Source organism: Lolium perenne, chromosome 2 (genome assembly GCF_019359855.2).
Source record: "Lolium perenne isolate Kyuss_39 chromosome 2, Kyuss_2.0, whole genome shotgun sequence".
NCBI classification, from domain to species: domain Eukaryota; kingdom Viridiplantae; phylum Streptophyta; class Magnoliopsida; order Poales; family Poaceae; genus Lolium; species Lolium perenne.
Window position 1 is genome coordinate 219,320,130 of NC_067245.2, and position 17,521 is coordinate 219,337,650.

General features: G+C 43.8%; 2 protein-coding genes across 6 annotated transcripts; both read right to left on the reverse strand.

Annotated features, from left to right (window-relative positions):
• Positions 1 to 3,054: 3,054 nt before the first annotated feature.
• Positions 3,055 to 13,038, reverse strand: LOC127334919 (putative disease resistance protein RGA3). Of its 5 annotated transcripts, none has more exons than XM_051361467.1 (8): positions 12,627 to 13,037; positions 11,295 to 12,355; positions 9,044 to 11,165; positions 7,608 to 8,642; positions 7,382 to 7,522; positions 5,591 to 5,705; positions 5,359 to 5,443; positions 3,055 to 3,328 (listed from the first exon to the last, which is right to left on the reverse strand). In XM_051361467.1, the coding sequence occupies exons 2-4, from the start codon at positions 12,330 to 12,332 to the stop codon at positions 7,609 to 7,611; spliced, it is 4,194 nt and encodes a 1,397-aa protein (XP_051217427.1). In that variant the 5' UTR covers positions 12,333 to 12,355; positions 12,627 to 13,037; the 3' UTR covers positions 3,055 to 3,328; positions 5,359 to 5,443; positions 5,591 to 5,705; positions 7,382 to 7,522; position 7,608. The 5 variants fall into 5 exon arrangements, with proteins under 5 accessions (XP_051217427.1, XP_071682593.1, XP_051217430.1 ...); XM_071826492.1 differs by lacking the exon at positions 3,055 to 3,328 and adding an exon at positions 5,846 to 5,952 and having other exon boundaries at positions 5,040 to 5,443; XM_051361470.2 differs by lacking the exon at positions 3,055 to 3,328 and having other exon boundaries at positions 5,040 to 5,443; positions 7,382 to 7,519; positions 12,627 to 13,038.
• A 1,959-nt stretch (positions 13,039 to 14,997) lies between these two features.
• On the reverse strand, positions 14,998 to 17,245 carry LOC127334921 (uncharacterized protein C57A10.07). The gene is made up of 3 exons (XM_051361471.2): positions 16,582 to 17,245; positions 15,868 to 15,992; positions 14,998 to 15,724 (listed from the first exon to the last, which is right to left on the reverse strand). Exons 1-3 carry the CDS (start codon positions 17,159 to 17,161, stop codon positions 15,404 to 15,406), a joined length of 1,026 nt encoding a protein of 341 aa, XP_051217431.1. The 5' UTR covers positions 17,162 to 17,245; the 3' UTR covers positions 14,998 to 15,403.
• Between the last annotated feature and the right edge of the window lie 276 nt (positions 17,246 to 17,521).

The following is a 17,521-nucleotide window of genomic DNA, read 5'->3' on the forward strand; positions in this document are numbered from 1 at the left end:
CTGAAATTTGCTGCCCATGGATGTCTCCTGAGCTTTTATGTTAGGATTGTGCTATCTAGGGTACTGCCCCATATTAGCTTTCCGTACACACGGATTTAATACAACAATATGTTTTGACAATATTTTTCGATCCTAGTTGACAGATTATACTCACTTGGTCACGAGGTTAGCCAAATTAGATTGTCAAGTTAAAAATCACTTGATCTCCCATTTAAGCCTTGCATGATGACAATGTCATCTTTTACATGTTAAGACTGGATCAAATACTCTTTATAGACATGTATATCATTGCTATGACAAAAAAGAATGTAAAAATTACCCGGTCAATATGTACAATTTGAGTGATGTGCAATTTGGCCTAGTGAGAGCTGTATGGGGGTCCATACTTGTCTTGGGCATGTTTATGCACTTCGATTGATTGCCAACAATTCCATTTTGACTCGGTGGGAGAAATGAATATCCATGTTGTTTGGTTATGTGTTGAATGGGGGATGTGATAACCACTTGTCGAACTGGTGAGGTTACCAACCCTTTTGTGCATTACTATGGGGCAGTAATATAAGCAAGCAACAAACATAAGCTTATACATAGCAACAGACAACATGTTGAACATAAACTTCACGACAACATACATAGGTTCATACATAGTTCACGACAGTTCGCAAACGCTCATAGATAGTTCGACCCTAAACTAGACAAAGTTCAGTACGGCATGCAGACAGACGATCGGGCATGGTTCACTCATCAAACATGGCAAGGGTTGGAGCATGATCTGGGCACTTCTTCACCACCTTAGTCATGTTGTAGTAAAATATAGTCACCTTGAAGACATCGCCCCTGGGCACCTTTAAAGCAATGAAGTAACCGATTTTGATGTCGTGTGCAATGGAAAAACCGGGCCACCATTGATCCATGAAAGTTGTGTCATTCACGTCCTTGAGCTTCACCATCTAGGAGCAGCCAATGTTCGTCTTCAAGATGATTGTCATTGGGATGGTGTCGAGTTAAGGACGAAGGCTGGTGGAATTGGAAGCATTTCCAACCCTAGCGCTAGCACGACCTTTGCGAACTGGATTGGACAAGGATCGTCATGGAAGTGACTGATCTTGGGAGGTCTTCCCCTTGTCCTCCTGGCTGAGCTGCCCTCCAGCATCCTTGAAACATCCATCGCCGAGGTTGTGCACCGGTGCACCCATCATCATCTTGGAACACGAGAAAGAAGAAGGCAATTAGAAGAAGCAAAAAGAGGGAAAGCCTCATGTAAAGACACAATGAAGGGAAAAGTGCTTACAAGACCAAGTCAAATGTGCAAGCATAATGCATGGACATATCAAAAGGTCTTGTAGACTCCCATTCCGATAAGATGGTGCCACGTTTTAATCATCGACCAGTTCAAGTAAATTGCAAACATCACAGGGATGGTGCTCGTGAACCAAGCATCGTGTACAATCATTCGTGTTTGTACCCAACATAAGGTTCAATAGATCATCCCTGTGACATATAGTGTGTCTCAGGTTATAGTCATCGGCTTGGAACAACAACAAGGAACAACACAATCATAACAAGCAATGTGCCTCATATAATAGGAAAACCTAGCGCCAAGAATGATCCTTTCTGACATAGTACCATGCACAGTCATCGGTGATTGTACACTACACAAGGTTAGATAGGATCATTGGTGGCACATATTTGGAGCCGGATTTTAACCATTGGCATATCAGCCACACAAATCTCAAGGACGATGTAAGTGAACATAGTTCAACGCTAACCATTACTATTAGTACAATGCACATGGTTCGCTTACTCCGTTCCTTGGTTTGGGCCATATTTGAATCATCGACCATGGAGAACATAAATTTGTGCATAACAATTAACCTCATATAACAAAGCACACCCATAGTGAAGAGATGATCCTACTAAACCAAGGACATGATCAATGAAAGTTCATTGATTGCACCATTAGGTTTGGTAGAAAAATATCATCACGCCATAGTGCCACATTTTAATCATCGAGCTGGCCCAATCGGGAAAATGAAATCATAGAGAACATGTGGCTGACCATAGATCTGCTTATCCGAAGGTAGATGTTGATGCCACAAAAAGGATAAGCATGATAATCTACCATATGAACTCGCAGTTAATCCTAACGCTGCAGATATGTCGTCCATATCAGATAGAAGCTTAGAAACAACTGTTGTACAAGCAGATCTATGTGTATTAGATCGGATAAGAACAGATTCGAGACATACCACCATTGTTGAACCTTGGTGAGCAGAGCTTGAACCGTGGAAGAAGATGTCTGGCTCGGTATCGATGAAGGCTTGCTTGATTATGGCTTCGATTGCTCGCTCTTTCATCCTCGTTACGGTTGTCTTGGATCTACCGGTGGCAGAGCAACAGTCGGTGAAGAGAGTAGAGAGGAGGGAGATGACAGGGTGGGTGAGAACAGACGAGTGAGACGGGAGAGTGGGCAGTGAGGAGAATTATGGCGCGCGTTCTTGATGCGCGCGCAGACCTTCCTCTTTTCTTCACGTTTGCAGCCGTCAGGTGTGTTCCCACGTTGCGCTCGCTAGTGTATGTCTCTCCACTAAACGTTGAATCGAGCGTGCCTATTAGGCTATGTTTTTCTGCGCAAGGAATTTTCCATGACTGAGGAGTAGCAAGTAGGACAAAAAAGGAAGCGATGGAAGCAATTTGTGTTTGCATGGGAGCTCAGGACGACCCTCATTTGTTTGCTTTACGGACGATGTCTCGTCACTCATAAACAGATATTGTTTTTTGCTTTGAGATTGCACTCACGAAGAGAGATGATCGGCTGAAGCATTTGTTTTGGATTACATCTGTCTTAAGAGATTAACCTTCTGTAGCGGCATACCACAAAGATCTGACGACGAGCTCAAACCTTTCAATGCTTTTAAATCTTATAAATGGGGTAAAATCTGGCAAATGTTGCACTAAATGGGGTAAGCGGAAGGAATTGCTTTTAAACAGGGTAATTTGTGTCACATATTTTTTTTGTATAAACGGGAGCCTCGCCTCAGGCTCTGCATCAAGTGATACACACGGCTGCTCTGTATTAAAAAGATTCAAAGTATGAGGCAATCAAAAGTTTACAATCATGAATCAGACAAGGTTGATACATGAATCAACCAAAGAAAAATGAGACACGTAAAGAAGCTATCCATTTGATAATCTACTAATGTGTGGCCACCCAGTAGCCCGAAAAAAGGAGTCTTGAGCAACCGTCAACAGCCGGTTGCATCCACCGATGATCCTCCGGGAGTAGGAACACCCATAACTGAATCCAGTGCGTAGCTTGATGAATAACCTGCAACAAATTGATAGATTTATGTGTTAAAAACTATGTCATTTCGACTTATCTAAATAGACCAACATAGATACCAATACGTATCCTAGCCTTATAAAATTTGCTAACTCCATTTAACCAGTTGCCAAACATGTTATTAATATTATCCATAATATTATAAGCAAAATATACCATGCGTCAAACTATCTTTACAAACGGATAGGTAAGAAACAAATGCTCCACTGTTTTATTAGAATCAAAGAAACAATATTTCTGACACCCCCAATTCCGTTTTGCCAAATTATCCTTAGTTAATAAGAGTTTGTTATGAAGAAACCACATAATTTTTTAAATTTTCAAAGGGATTTTAAGTTTCCATAGATATTTACGAACAAATCTAGTATGTTCATTCATCAAATCAAGATACATAGATTTAACCATAAATAGTCCAGCTGTTAGTTTCCAATACGAATCTATCTTGTTTGTGTGAGAGATTTACTGTAATTAGCTTTTGACAAAAATGCAACCATTCATTCCATTTATGATTATTTAGGCTCCTCCTAAAACATATATTAATAGGGGTCTGAGCAAGAACCGTCGAAACCAACATATTTTTATGTTGAACAATGTTATACAGGGAAGAATATTGTTGGGCAAAAGGCATATCTCCAAGCCAAATATCCTCCCAAAACCTCGTCGTTAATCCATTTCCGACCTTGAACGAGCATGTACTAAAAAAGTCTTGTTTTACCCACATTAGACCTTTCCAGAATTGAGAATCTGTGGGTTTAACTTCTACCTAAGCTAGAGTTTTATTCCTAAGGTATTTATTGTGTAACAAATGTTGCCACACACCATCCTCGGTAAGAAGTTTAAACAACTATTTGCTGAGTAAACACTTAATCTTTAGCTGAGTACCTCAATCCCTAAACCCCCTTGATCTTTGGGACGACATAGCATACTCCACTTTAATAAACGATTTTTTTCCATCCGATTGCCAAAAGAAATTGGACCGAAAGAAGTCAAGTCTCTTCCTAACCCCTTTTGAAATTGGACCGAAAGAAGTCAAGTCTCTTCCTAACCCCTTTTGAAAGCATGAACATTGGCAGACTTGTTAGAACCGATTTGATAAGAACAAGTCTATCGCCATATGAGACTAATTTACTTCGCCAACAGCCAAGTTTAGAAATAAATCGACTCTCAACATGATGCCATTCTGCATTTCGGAGGGTCCTATAATGAACTGGTATCCCAAGATATCTAATCGGTAAAACACCGGCCTCGCAACCCATAATTTGTGTCACAGATGACAAACTAGGAGTAAAAAATGGAATTTACTCTATATATCCTAATGCTTACATACATCCAAAGCGAAAGATATGTAGAAAGTCCACACAAATCTGCGCTATTTACGACACAAAAACCTAATCAGTTAATTTTGCAAGTTCCACCCATACACAGTTAAAAATTGTTCCAATTAGAAAGGATGAAATCGCGTGCAAGCCAATAGCCAAGAGAGTAGCTCCTGCCTAAAAAAATCCATTTCTTCACCATAGAAGAATACCAGGATATAATATGCATACATGTTCACGGTGTTTCCAGTTTTCCATGGTTGCAGCTCAAGCTGCAATTGCAAATTTCTGAGTTCATTTGCTTCACTTGCTACAAGTTGTACAAAACAATGTGTACTAACAAATTCACTGTTTTCAGTAGAGATCTCGTAGAAGTCAAAAAAAAAAAAAAACACTATATATATTGACCATGTGACCTGTTTCCATTACCAAAACTATCTAACTAGTGAAGCTTAGATCTTCTCCCTCGCACATAAGACAGGAATGGGGACATATATTCTGTCAATTTAAAAAGGAGCAACAATAGAATGCTAGAATTTGACAGTGAGAGTAGAAGTTTGATCCAAACATCATGTACTTTTCCATTAGTGTGTCCAAGGAAGGTTCCCAGAATATGGCACCATACCGCAATAGGAGAACAGACCCTTCAGTTCAGGGCAGCCATTGGGTTACGGAATGGTACAGTGTAGCTGGGGGTACCTGAGAAGAAACTTTCTTGTGGGAATCCGAGTGCAGCTCGATGCAATTGTGCGAACCTTTCTTGTTTAACATCATAGCTTACGACCTAAGCAACAAAATGTTCGGAGTTACGGATCAACAAACAGTCAGAAGTTTTAGAGTTGATTGGAAGTCCAGAAAAAAAAAAGCATTAGCAAAAAGTTATACGTGACAAAAGGTTTCAGCATATAGTCTCAACAAGAAAAATACTCACGGTCATAGTTTGTGGGTATGCTCCAGTGAAACGGCAAACGCTAAATAGGAGGTTTTGAAAACTATCTCGTGCATGCTCCTCGGTGAGTGCGGGCTCCTTACACTATCATCATTTCCTGTGCAGTACATGCAAACAGTGAGAAACTTTTTTACAGATTGTTGCCTGAACAAGTAACAAACTCAAAATGGGTGCATAAACAAAGGTGATAATAAACAGATGAGAAAGTGAACACGATAAACTTCAGCAAGCATTGACCTCTTTGATCCTACATTCTGACTGTGCGTGTTCGAAAGATAGATTCATGAGCTGAACTTTTTATCGACACAACCAAAGAACTCGTCAGCCATTTCTCAATGGCATGTCTGAAATATAAAACAGCTTACTGTCAATGAGGTTTTAAGAATTAATGACATTTATAGAATTAAGATCTCTTCAAGATGAAGTCAATTGTGTAGATGGATCACAAATCGGGCAAACGGTTTAAGAGTTAAGATATTTTAAATTTAGATGTTGAGAATCTTGATGATGCCATTTTTTTTTTTTTTGCTTAGAACTGCATGCATCCAAACAGTGCGCGTATGTTCGCGCATCATTCCTGACAGAATTACGGTCTCCTAATACTTCTAGCGCGTCGGGAATGACTGGTGGCATGCAAAAACAAACAAAGTGATGATGTCAAAAATTATTTGCAAAATCCATTTACAATGTTTAACCTCTCAAACCGCAAGTCCGAATGACAAGCCATCTTCACCGCTGGCATTGTCTTGGCGACAATTTCGAAACTAGACCTATGTTGGTATGTTTCGGCAACCTCCGTTTCTGCCTTCAAAATTTGCACCCAATGATTTACAAAGTTGTCACCTATTTGTATTGAAGTGAGTATATGCTCACATGTTGTAAAATAGGTTGGCATCTTATGAATCATTGTCAGGTAACAAAAGAATCCGGAAAAAAAATCTCTAATATTGAAACCCTCGTTAATAGGATGCTAACGATGAAAACATATTGTGAATCATACAGACAGTTTGATCTACATTTTTTCAATCTTCGAACTTAGCTTTTAAGCAGTCATGTTGTCAGCTCGTCCTTGTAAACTTTATCACTGTGTACATACATTGTGTGACTAGAAAAACCGTCATTCTAGGAACTGGCCTCTTATACTTTTCATAGTACTAATAAATATCCTGACCTGTCTTTACATTACTGTCTATAACAAAGATAAAATGCCCATATTACCGTGGGTAGCCTGGACATTTTACTGTGCGTGTGTATTGGGAATTGGGATGGGATTTTTCTGGAACTTTAGCGGCATTGGAATGGGCCGTCATGAAACTTCTTCCTGATTTAATTAAATCTACAGCTTCATGTTTAGATAAGAGCGGCCTGGTGCAGTGGTTGAGTATTTCCACTTGTGTCTTGGAGGTACTGGGTTCAAATCAACCTCCTTGCATAATAAAAAGCAAGGGAAAGGCTGACTAGAAATACCCTTCTCCAGATCACACAATGTTTACAAACCATATTTAAAGAGTTAATAATATCTTAAATTATATCTTGGTTTTACAAAGTAATGTTAAAAGCTTTAAGCACCGGGTACGCCCTTTATTCATGTTTACAAACCATATTTAAAGAGTTAATAATATCTTAAATTGTATCATGGTTTTACAAAGTAATTTTAAAAGTATAGAAATTTCCAGCCATGCAGGTGCACAGGTCGATGTGCTGCTTTTATAGTTAGAAAAAGAAACCAAGGTGTACGGTACAACCAATCAAAGAGGAGAGAGCATAGTCCACCTTTATCTCATGTTCTTTTGTGTGCTTCCTTTCATGTTTATCCCCTAAAACCAGTGAATGTGCTGTCTTTTCCTTCTCTTTACCCCCGGAAGCCAGATGAAGCTACTTCCCGTTTCTCCTCTTCATTCACATGGTCGACTACTATAGGATGAAAAAAAAATATAGCAAATTAATGGAGAGAGCAACTAGTAGAGAAAATTAAGATGAACCTGTTGTTATAATTTACCTCATGTTTCCGTAAACCTACTGATCAAGTGGTGGGACAGACTATCCCTCGCCCTGACGGCGTTCTCATCTGCTAGCTGGCGCAGTTGCCGACTGTAATTCACCTCCACATCGGTCGGCATGCCTGCACCCTTCTCCATGTCTATCACTATGTTATGCAAAATGCAGCACGCGTCGATTATCCGAAACATCTCATCTCCGTTGTTCGGACGCCACATTTTTTCCTGCAGGAACTTCCAAGTGTCTTTGAACCTTGCCAGCGCCCTCAGGGCGACGTTTCTGGCTGTGGAGTGTCTCGTATTGAAATCTGCTTTCGAATCTGGGAGGTCATTCTCCTGGTAGGGTGTGAGGAGCCAAGGAAGAAGAGGGTATTCTGCATCACCAATTATGTATTCCCCAACTTCTGAACCATCTGATACCTTCAGCTTGCTCCCATTCAGCCACTCGCCCTTCTCGCAAAGCTCAAAGAGACCAGACCCGTGCAAAATGCTCGACTGGTTCATGCTACTTGACAATCCAAACCAAATGTTTGTGAACCTCAAATCTGGATCAACGACGACTTGTATTAGCATACCGTCGTTCTTCTCATGGTCGCTGTTTGCTTCAGCTGACAGAAGGGGAACTGCGATGCGAACTGTGTCTACAACACCGCAGCAGTTTGTAAGGCCATGGATCTTGTCAAACTTCGATTTGATCTCCTCCATTTCACCTGAGGCTGGCCAGTGCAAGTGGTGGTTTGCTCGCTCACACAAGTAACTAGCAAACCTGCAAGTTACCAGCGAGACGGTGGACCGGTTCATACCAACAGCAGATCCAATGGTCTCTAGTGACTCACCAGAGCTTAACACTCTCAGAGCAATGGCTACCTGATCTTCTAAAGATAGCCCCCTCCCATCATCCAGGGTCTGATCCCTTACCATCATATTATCTTCCAAAAATGGCACACTCACCAAGCTGCAGATGTAGCTGAAGTTGCTTCTCATTTTCAAGACAGACCCAAGTGCTTGTGCATCGATCATAGAAGATGAAAAGGTTCCTGCACGAGAAGAAATAATACATAACTTGCAAGGCAAGAGCTATACTCTAACAGTATTAAAATAGACTCCAGAAATCACATTTAAATTAATATCTATGAAGTTTCTATAGAGGAACTAAGAGGTATCTCTACTCTCTTTTTTTCCAGGTTTTTTTTTTTTGCTAGAGCCAGGATATGATCAAAGTTCTCTACTCTCTAGCTTGCCTTCCACCTGCATATATATGCTGGCATCACAACCATGAATATCTACACGCTGAAATGACACACTCGAGCAAAGTTTAAAGGTACGAAATACATTCAAACATTATCATATATGAATGAAAGGAGGAAAAATAATAAACAAACTAAATTGGCATGGTCTACCTGAATAAATTAAGACAAAACATGTGTGCTTAACATACCTCCAAATACGGTAGAGTGGCTAATATTTGACTCCAAGTTGCAGTGATCTCTTGTGTACATGACGTACCATTTCCTTCTGTCACTTCCATGATGTGCGTATGCCTTCACATGCTCAACATGGCTGAACTTATCCCACTCAGGGCCAGATTGTCCTGCAGCTACTGAAGTGAGCAGCCATGGCCTGCAGTCTAGCTGCAAATGCCTTGGCTTTATATCTCTCATGTAATCTGGGAGCTTTTCCATGAGGTAATCCTCCAGCACCAGCCTCTGGAGTGCAGGAACACCCTCCAGCACTTCCATCTTTGGGCAGCTGTTGATAACAAGCTTCTGCAGATTGGGAAGATTAGTGATCCTCCGCAGGTCGGGGTTGTGAGACACTTGAAGCTCAACAAGGGAAGCAAACTTATCAAGTGAGCTGAGGTGCTGGACCCAGGATACAATCAACGTTCTCAGAGCCCTCGCATGGGAGACAAGGCCAGGAGGAACACGCTTCAATTTGCAGCGATTGAGCCGAAGATCCTTCAAATTTTGCATGGCTTGCACATGCTCCTCCCAGTGCCACTCCTCCCAGCCCACCAGTCCCTCCAAGCCCATCTTTTGCAATCTAGGAAATGAGGTTGCTGCCCGGGAAGGATGCACGAATCCAGGACCAACAAGCTTGATGGATGGAGCACGGGAGATCTGAATGACCTGTAAATAGGGGAGTTGACACAGGCCATCAGAAAGTTGGGTGCAACAAGCTAGGTCATACATCCTTAGAAACTGCAAGTTGTTAAGGGGTGTCGCTTCTGCCAACATCCACCTTGGGAGCCGCTGGCCAAAATACCCATTGATATTAAGATATTCTAATCTTGTAGAAGGGCAGAGCTCATCAAACACCTTCTGGATTTGTTGCTGTTCTTCCTCAGGGACTCCTTCTTTCTCTTTGACCAGCCCATCATTCCCCAGTCTGCTAGCGCAGGAAAGGAGCATTTCCGTAAGATGCTTCTTTTCACCAATCCTAGCATTTGCGGCGTATGAAGCAATAGATACATTCTCCAAGTCACTAATTGCAAGAAGCCTAAGCTGAGAAAGAGGCCCCAACTCTTCCAAACTGCACCAGTCACCATTCATGCGGGCTCGAAACCCACCTAGTCTCCTCATACTTGTCAACTCACAGAACCCTCTAGGAATATTGGCATCTTTACTTATGCCAGCAAGGTTAAGAATCCTCAGATGACCAAGTTTCACGATGCTATCAGGAAGTTTAACCAAACTTTCACATCCTCTGACGCTAATGTACTGCAATAATTTCATCTTGGCAATATTCCTTGGAAGTGCAGATATATCAGTCTTTATTAGGGCCAAATACCTCAGGTGCTTGAGTTCATGTAAAGATTCAACCAATGCAGCTACATTCATAGATTCTATATGCAAAGTACGCAGATTAGAACAAGTAACGAACGAATCACCAGGCTTCATATTGATTTTCCCAATTGAGATTAAAGTTCTCAGTGATTTCTGCCCTTGTAAAGATCTCCACTCTAAAACCCCTGATTGTAATCCATTGTTTTCTATCGACAACTGAAGATACTTTTGTGAACTGAGCTTACTATTAGTATCAGTTTCTCCGTTCTGAGCTGTGAGTGCTTCACCTCTAGCCACATATTGAGCAAATGAGCGAACAACATCATGCATGCTGCCAATCCATAGATTAACAGAATCTGGCTCTATCAGGTTCCTCGATATTAGCTCCTTATAGTAATGCATTCCCAGTTCTTCTAAGTCATTTGAGTTCCCATAAATAAATCCTTCACTAATCCACATGCCAACAACATCAAAAACATCAAACTTTTGACCCTTGGGAAGAAGGGAGTAGAATAGAAAGCACTGCTTAAGATAAGGAGGCAAATCTTCATAACTCAGGTATACTGCATAGTTGAGCTCTTGGGGCATTTCAGATAGTGACCATGCGGAATCATCCAAAACCTGCTCCCAGTCACGGCATAGCGTCCCCCTCTGGTGCAAGAGTCCGCCCATTACTTTGACAGCAAGCGGCAAACCACCACATTTTGCTAAAATTTTGAATCCAATATTCTTCAACTTCTCAATCTCAGACTCATCTATCTCACTTGAGATTGCCTGCAAATGTGCAGTTCAAGGGAGTAAGGGACCAACCAATAGAGTTAATAACTAGCTAATTGTGTTAATAAAAATAAAGTGACATAAACCGTTCGCCTGATTCAGAGGTTAGTGTTAATTGCTTAGTACCTGCTTCTTAAGCAATGACCAGGCATCTTCATCCTCTAATTTATCAATGTGGTGGTAAGGCTCCTCAGCTGTCATCCCTCGGGCAACTGTTTCATATCTAGTGGTGATGAGGATGCAGCTTCCTGGAGCAGCAGCATTGACCAAGGGAATTTTGAGTACAACCTCCCATGCTCTCTGGTTCCAAACATCATCCATCACCAGCAATATCTTATTCGCTTTCAGTGTAGCGGCAAGTGCTGGCTGAAGCACAGCCAATGCTTTTTCACCACGATGGTCTCCTCCAGCAAGGGTGATAGCTGTCCTGAGCAGCTCAGCCTTGTCGAATTCCTGGTTAACGCTCAACCATATTTTCTTGTCAAACTCACTTCGGATGGCCTCGTCATTGAAGACCTTCTGTGCAAGGGTGGTCTTGCCGATCCCACCGACCCCCACAATGGCGACAACTATGATGTTGCTGTTACCTCTCCTTTGTGTCAGCATGATCTCCACCAATCTTCTTGTTTGTTCTTCTATCTTCTCCCCGACCACGCCTGACAAGTCGAGCTCCCCGGATGTCTCGCGGTCGTTGTTGCCATTCACGGCCACCATGTTGCCACGGTCCTCATAGGACCCAAGGTTAGCAAAGCTGAAGGTTTCACTTCGCGCATTGATGGTGTCAAGCCTCTGGTTGAGTGACTTGATGCGGCTGCCAATGTCGTGGGCATAGAGAGGATTCCGCAGACAGAAAACCAGAGGGTTGAAGCACTTCATGCAGGCTGCGGATGGTGGACCCTGCTCCATGGCTTTGAGCTGGCAGAGGTCGAGGATGTTGGCAGCATCATACATGACGTGCTTGAGCTCGTTGACCCAGGCTTGCACTCTCTTGTCAGTGATGCGCCTCCTGTCGGCATCGGTGAGGAAGTTCGTGAGATCATGAAGCTTAACCCCCATCTGTTGGATCTCGTGATGGACACCTAGAAGCATCCCTAGCTCTTTTTCTGCCACTTGCGTTATCAAGTGACTTATGTAGGATGCAAATGCAGCCAGGACAATCGCCATCACCACAGCTTCAACAATTTGCGCTGCAAAAAAATTGAACTGAAGTTATGGCATCTCCGTCTTTAGTTTTAAGTACATATCGACGGGCTAGCCCCATGGATCCTTATATCAGCATCCTGCGTCAAGTTCTGTATCTGATATGATGGTACCGGGTGGAAGATTTTGCATTTCTCAGAACAAAAGAAGAATTAATAACAAGATGAGCGGAACTATATATGGACGCAAAATTGTCCCAAATATAAATTTAAGCACCAGAAGCTGACTGGCCGGAAGCCACAGAAATTATGGATGCACCTTGAACTGGAGAGACGCATGGATCTGCAATTTGGGGCTCGCTCGACGTTTGGGAAGAGGCCCCGCTTCCTCCCTTTGAACCGGCTGGATCTTGGTGCAGCCTCTGTTAGTCTTGTGCTTGTTGTTAATCTGCATAGATGTGAAGTTAAGTGGTGCCTCTTCGAACCGGATTGGGCCGCGATTCTTTGTTTAGTCCCTCGATCGGAGCCTCAGTGATTCACTGGCACCACTCAAAAATCAAAATTAATAAATCTCAACCCCTTTCTCTCACGTTGTGGTTGGAGGCTCTGGAGGCTCAGCGGGGAACAAAGCGCGGAAGCGGCCCTCCTTGGGAAAAAACAGACTAAGAGCATCTCCAGTCGGGGATCTGTGAGTGGAGGAACTTATCGATGTGTCAAATCTAGACATAGAACAGCGGTCGCTGAAACTAAGAGTGCGCGCGCCGGATACGCGCTCCGATACGGTGTCCGGTGCCCCGAGCCCGTCTCCGTCCCACAGGGGACGCATCGGGGACGCCGGACCACCGGACCACCAAAAAGCGAGGCGAAGCGACACGGGCCCGATCCGTCAGTGGTACAATAAATTTTAACCTAACCGTCGCCTACCGCGACGGAAGTTATTGGCTCGCAGCGACGGTGCAGTTCCCGCAGAGGCGCAGCGACGCGTCTCGTCGCGCCTAGCTCTACGTGTCGGCGTTAATGAGCGCCACCGCTCCCCCGCCTCCCTCCGGCCTATAAAAAGGGTCGTCTCTCATCGTCCCGCTCACACACAAACCCTAGCGCCTCTCTCCCCAACCCTAGCCGCCACCATCTCAACAAGAGTCGACGCCATGGCTGGGAGAGGCGGAAGCCGAGCTCGCGGTCGTGGTCGTGGTCGTGGCTGCGGCGGAGGTGCACGCTCACCGTCGCCTGCCACGCCGTCGTCTTCATCGTCGGAGATGGACGTGGAGGCGGGCGTGATGTTCGAGTTCGTCCTCGTCCTCAAGGGCGACCCACGTGGCATCCAGAGGCTGCCGGGCTCCTTCGCCGCCTACGTCGCCGGCGACGACCGCCCGGGCACGATGCATCTGCGGGAGGCTTCGTGCGGCTACTACCGGCGGATCGTCGACGTGATCTACGACGCGCGCGGCAAGATGTACATCCACATCGGCTAGGAGAAGTTCGTGCGCCACCACAGTCTCGAAGCCGGCTTCGTCCTCCTGTTCTCCTACTTTGGCGACAGTGACATGAGCGTCAAGGTCTTCGACGAGACGCGCTGCCGCCGGAACTACCACGGCGACAGCACCGACGAGGAGGACGACTGATTAAGAGTGTTGTTTCTTCGCAGCGAATACGCGCACGGAGGTATCTGTCTATTCTTCCTCCGTAGAACCAACAAGGGCACCGTCACCATCTGGATTTTCCAGTTTGGATGACTGGGTGTGCCCTCGTGTGTTCTTTCTTGGCAGCGAACACACGAAACATTCGATGCACGGTCTAGTTAGGTTTAGTTTTTTTGCAATATTTTATATTTGTGTCCATCATGGTTCAAACTATGTACTCCCTCTGTTTCATTCTATAGTGTCTATTGTTTTTTGGCACGGAAATTAGCGCAAGAGTATTTTTTACACAAGACCCCTTGCTGAATGATTTGAGATCACCGTAAAATTTGGTAAATCCATATCTTTCTAACTTAACATAACAATTTTTGGGAGCTGAACAATTTGGGAGCTGAACGGGGAGGGGTAATTCAAAAAAAGCTAAGCTACAACCTTATATTCTGAAACAAATGCCGAAAATCTATAGGCACTATATAAAGGAACGAAGGGAGTATTAGTTTGTGGAAAACCATATTCCAAATTATGTCTTCGTGTAAACCACGTTCCCAATTATGTATTAGTTTGTGAAAATTAAAATTAAAATGCCAAAAAAAAAGTATTTTTAATGTTTGGGGCGGCGTTTGGGGGACGCGGCTGGGGAGCGACGTCCCTAAACGCGGCACGAACGAAACACGTCCCCCAAACGCTTAATCCGGCGCGGTTTGGGGAGATGGTCTAACCTTACTCGATAATAATCAGTTTTTTTTAGATGCGATAATAATCAGTTGGCTAGTCTCAACTTGATCAATGAAGATACCAAAATGGCAGCACACATTCAAAAGGGTATTATTGGAAAGGAAGAACGAAACAATTGTTACAATATAAATCGCGTATTCTTACCTCCAAAGAAAACGAATTGTAGAGGTCGCTACATCTATGCCATCTCACTCCATTAATTATATGCAAGCTTCACTCTCGCTTGTACACACTAGCAAACTGTTACAAAACTTACAATAAAAAAATAAAATCGCACGGGCAAGAAAATAACCAAGAGAATTTGTAGATCCTGCCTCAAAAATCAAAAACCCTCATTTAGACTTGGAAGAATACCAGGATATCATATTCATACATGTCCATGAGATTTCCAGTTTACCATGGATGCAGTTCAAGCTGCAATTACAATCTCTAAATTCATTGCTTCTACTGCTAGTTGTACAGAGCATGTGTACGAACAAATTCACAGTTTTCAGTGGAGACCTCATAGAAGTAAAAGAAGAAAAAAAACTATATATACTGAACATGTGATCTGATTCCATTCCGAAAACAATCTAACTAGTGTAGCTTAGATCTTCTTCTCCCTCGCACATAAGAAAGGAATTTGGAATATCTATTATGTCAGCTTAGAATCTGGGGCAAAACAAGAATGCTTGGATTTTACAGTGAGGGTAGAAGTTTGATCCAAACATTGTGTCCTTCTCCGCTAGTTAGTCCAAGGAAGGTTCCCAGTGTATGGCACCATACCACAATAGGAGAACAAACCCTTCAATTCAGGGCAGCCATTGGGGTATGGAATGGTACGGTGAAATGGGTCTCTCTTGAGCTTCTTTACACGAAGAGAACCAAGGCATCCATATGGATCTTCTTGGAACTGAGACCTGACAGAGGCTTCACCTTTCAAAGCTGCCTCCTTTGCTGCAGGTGTAGCTGGGGTGCCTGAGAAGAAGAACCTTCCTTCTGGGAATCCAAGTGCAGATCGATGCAATTGTGCGAACCTTTCTTCTTTAAAGTCATAGCTTACGACCTAAGCAATAAAATGTTCAGAGTTACGGATCAACAAGCAATCAGAAGTTTAAGAGTTTATTGGAAGTCCAGAAAAAGGCATTATCAACAAGATATATGTGAAAAAAGGTTTCAGCATTAAGTCTCAACAAGAAAAATACTCACAGTTATATTTTGTGGATATGTTCCAGTGAGTTCTCTGAAACGGCAAACGCTAAATAGGAGATTTTCAAAACTATCTCGTGCATGCTCCTCGGTGAGTGCCCGGCTCCTTACACTATCATCATTTCCTGTGCAGGTACATACAAAGAGTGACAAGGTTTTTTACAGATTGTTGCCAGAACAAGTAACAAACTCAAAATGGGTGCATGAACAAAGGTGATAATACACTGAGATGAGAAAGTAAACACTCTAAAGTTTAGCAAGCATTGACCTCTTTGATCCTCCATTCTGACTATCCATGTTTCATAGATGGATTTATGAGCTGAACTATTATTTCGACACAACCAGAGAACTCATCAGGGCATGTACAGAATATGAAACAGCTTCCTATTGATGAGGTTTTCTACATCCATTTTATCTACTTACATCCACACAACTACTAATTCTTATATCATGAAGATGGGTCAACATATATATTCAGAACCTAAAACAAGCATGATGTTTGTTTTGCATTTTATAAGAGATACTGAGTGCGTAGTGGTCATAACTCAGAAGAAATTGCACATAACATACAGGCATTGCAGGTTTAAGTTCAGGATAGATATGATTAATAGCTGCCAAAAACACTAGTCAGCAACACATTATAAAATCCTATTGTGCCAATAATAATGCTACTAAAGAACACGAGGAAGTATGTTGAAGTAACCTGAAACTCACCATACCAGCCTTTCGATTCTGCAATAGCCCAGTAACTCTGCGCCTCGCTCCTCGGCCCTGCATCTTTCCTCGTCTCCCCGCCGCTAAACAGCAGGAGCGCGTCCTGATCCCGCGCCGCGATCTCCACGCCCTCCTTGATATGCTCCAAGAACGTGGCTGCCTGGCCGGGGTGCCTCTGGTACGGCTCCAAGAACCAGGAATCCTCGCGGTCCAGCTTCCCGCAGCTGGCGCTGGTGTAAACCGAATGGCCGGCCACCATGACGAGGTTGCGGAGGGCCGGAAATGGGTAGGCCCCGACCTCACCGCCGCCGGCCCGCATCGTCCTGAACCGGGTCTCGTACACGGACAGGAGGATGAGGACGCTGAGGCCGAAGGAGAGCAGGATGAGGGCGACCGCGACGGGGTGCGCCTCGTAGAAGTAGCGGATCTTCATGAGCGCGGAGCTTAGGGGCGCGGGGGCGTCGAGATGCGAGTTCTTGGGCTTGCGGGGCTTGCGGGGGATCCCGGACTCGAGATCGTAGTCGGCTCTAGGGTAGCGGAAGGACTTGGGGCTCCCCGGACCGAATCCCTGGCTGCTCATCGAGCTCCCAAGAACCCCGCCTCGGGGCAGATCTAGGTGGTGATGGACCGTAGGACACAAGTTTCAGCCGCATTCAGAGCATCACAGCAGGAGTAAATTACATATACATACCACTTTTGGGGCAACGGTTGCGAGTAGGTACCAACACTGGTAATTTTTTCAAGTAAGTGCAACTTCTGGGGCAGTTCGTAACAGATTGAGCAACTCTGGCGTTAAACGAGAATTAAGCCGGCGGTCCCACATGTCATAGCAAACGTCCGTGTGCGTGGCCGTTAGGGCAAGAGCAGATAAGAGGCTCGGTCGACCAGGTGCGACTCGACCAGTTGACGCGCTCGTGCCACCTCTCTCTCTCTTCTCGCT

Coding starts and splice junctions, on each gene's coding strand:
- LOC127334919 (XM_051361467.1), bottom strand. CDS start 12,332: ATGGCGATTGTCCTGGCTGCATTTGCATCCTACATAAGTCACTTGATA. Junction 11,166..11,294: donor GGTCATTGCTTAAGAAGCAG/GTACTAAGCAAT, acceptor GCACATTTGCAG/GCAATCTCAAGTGAGATAGA. Junction 8,643..9,043: donor CCACTCTACCGTATTTGGAG/GTATGTTAAGCA, acceptor CTTCTCGTGCAG/GAACCTTTTCATCTTCTATG.
- LOC127334921 (XM_051361471.2), bottom strand. CDS start 17,161: ATGAGCAGCCAGGGATTCGGTCCGGGGAGCCCCAAGTCCTTCCGCTAC. Junction 15,993..16,581: donor AGAATCGAAAGGCTGGTATG/GTGAGTTTCAGG, acceptor GTACCTGCACAG/GAAATGATGATAGTGTAAGG. Junction 15,725..15,867: donor CATATCCACAAAATATAACT/GTGAGTATTTTT, acceptor TTTATTGCTTAG/GTCGTAAGCTATGACTTTAA.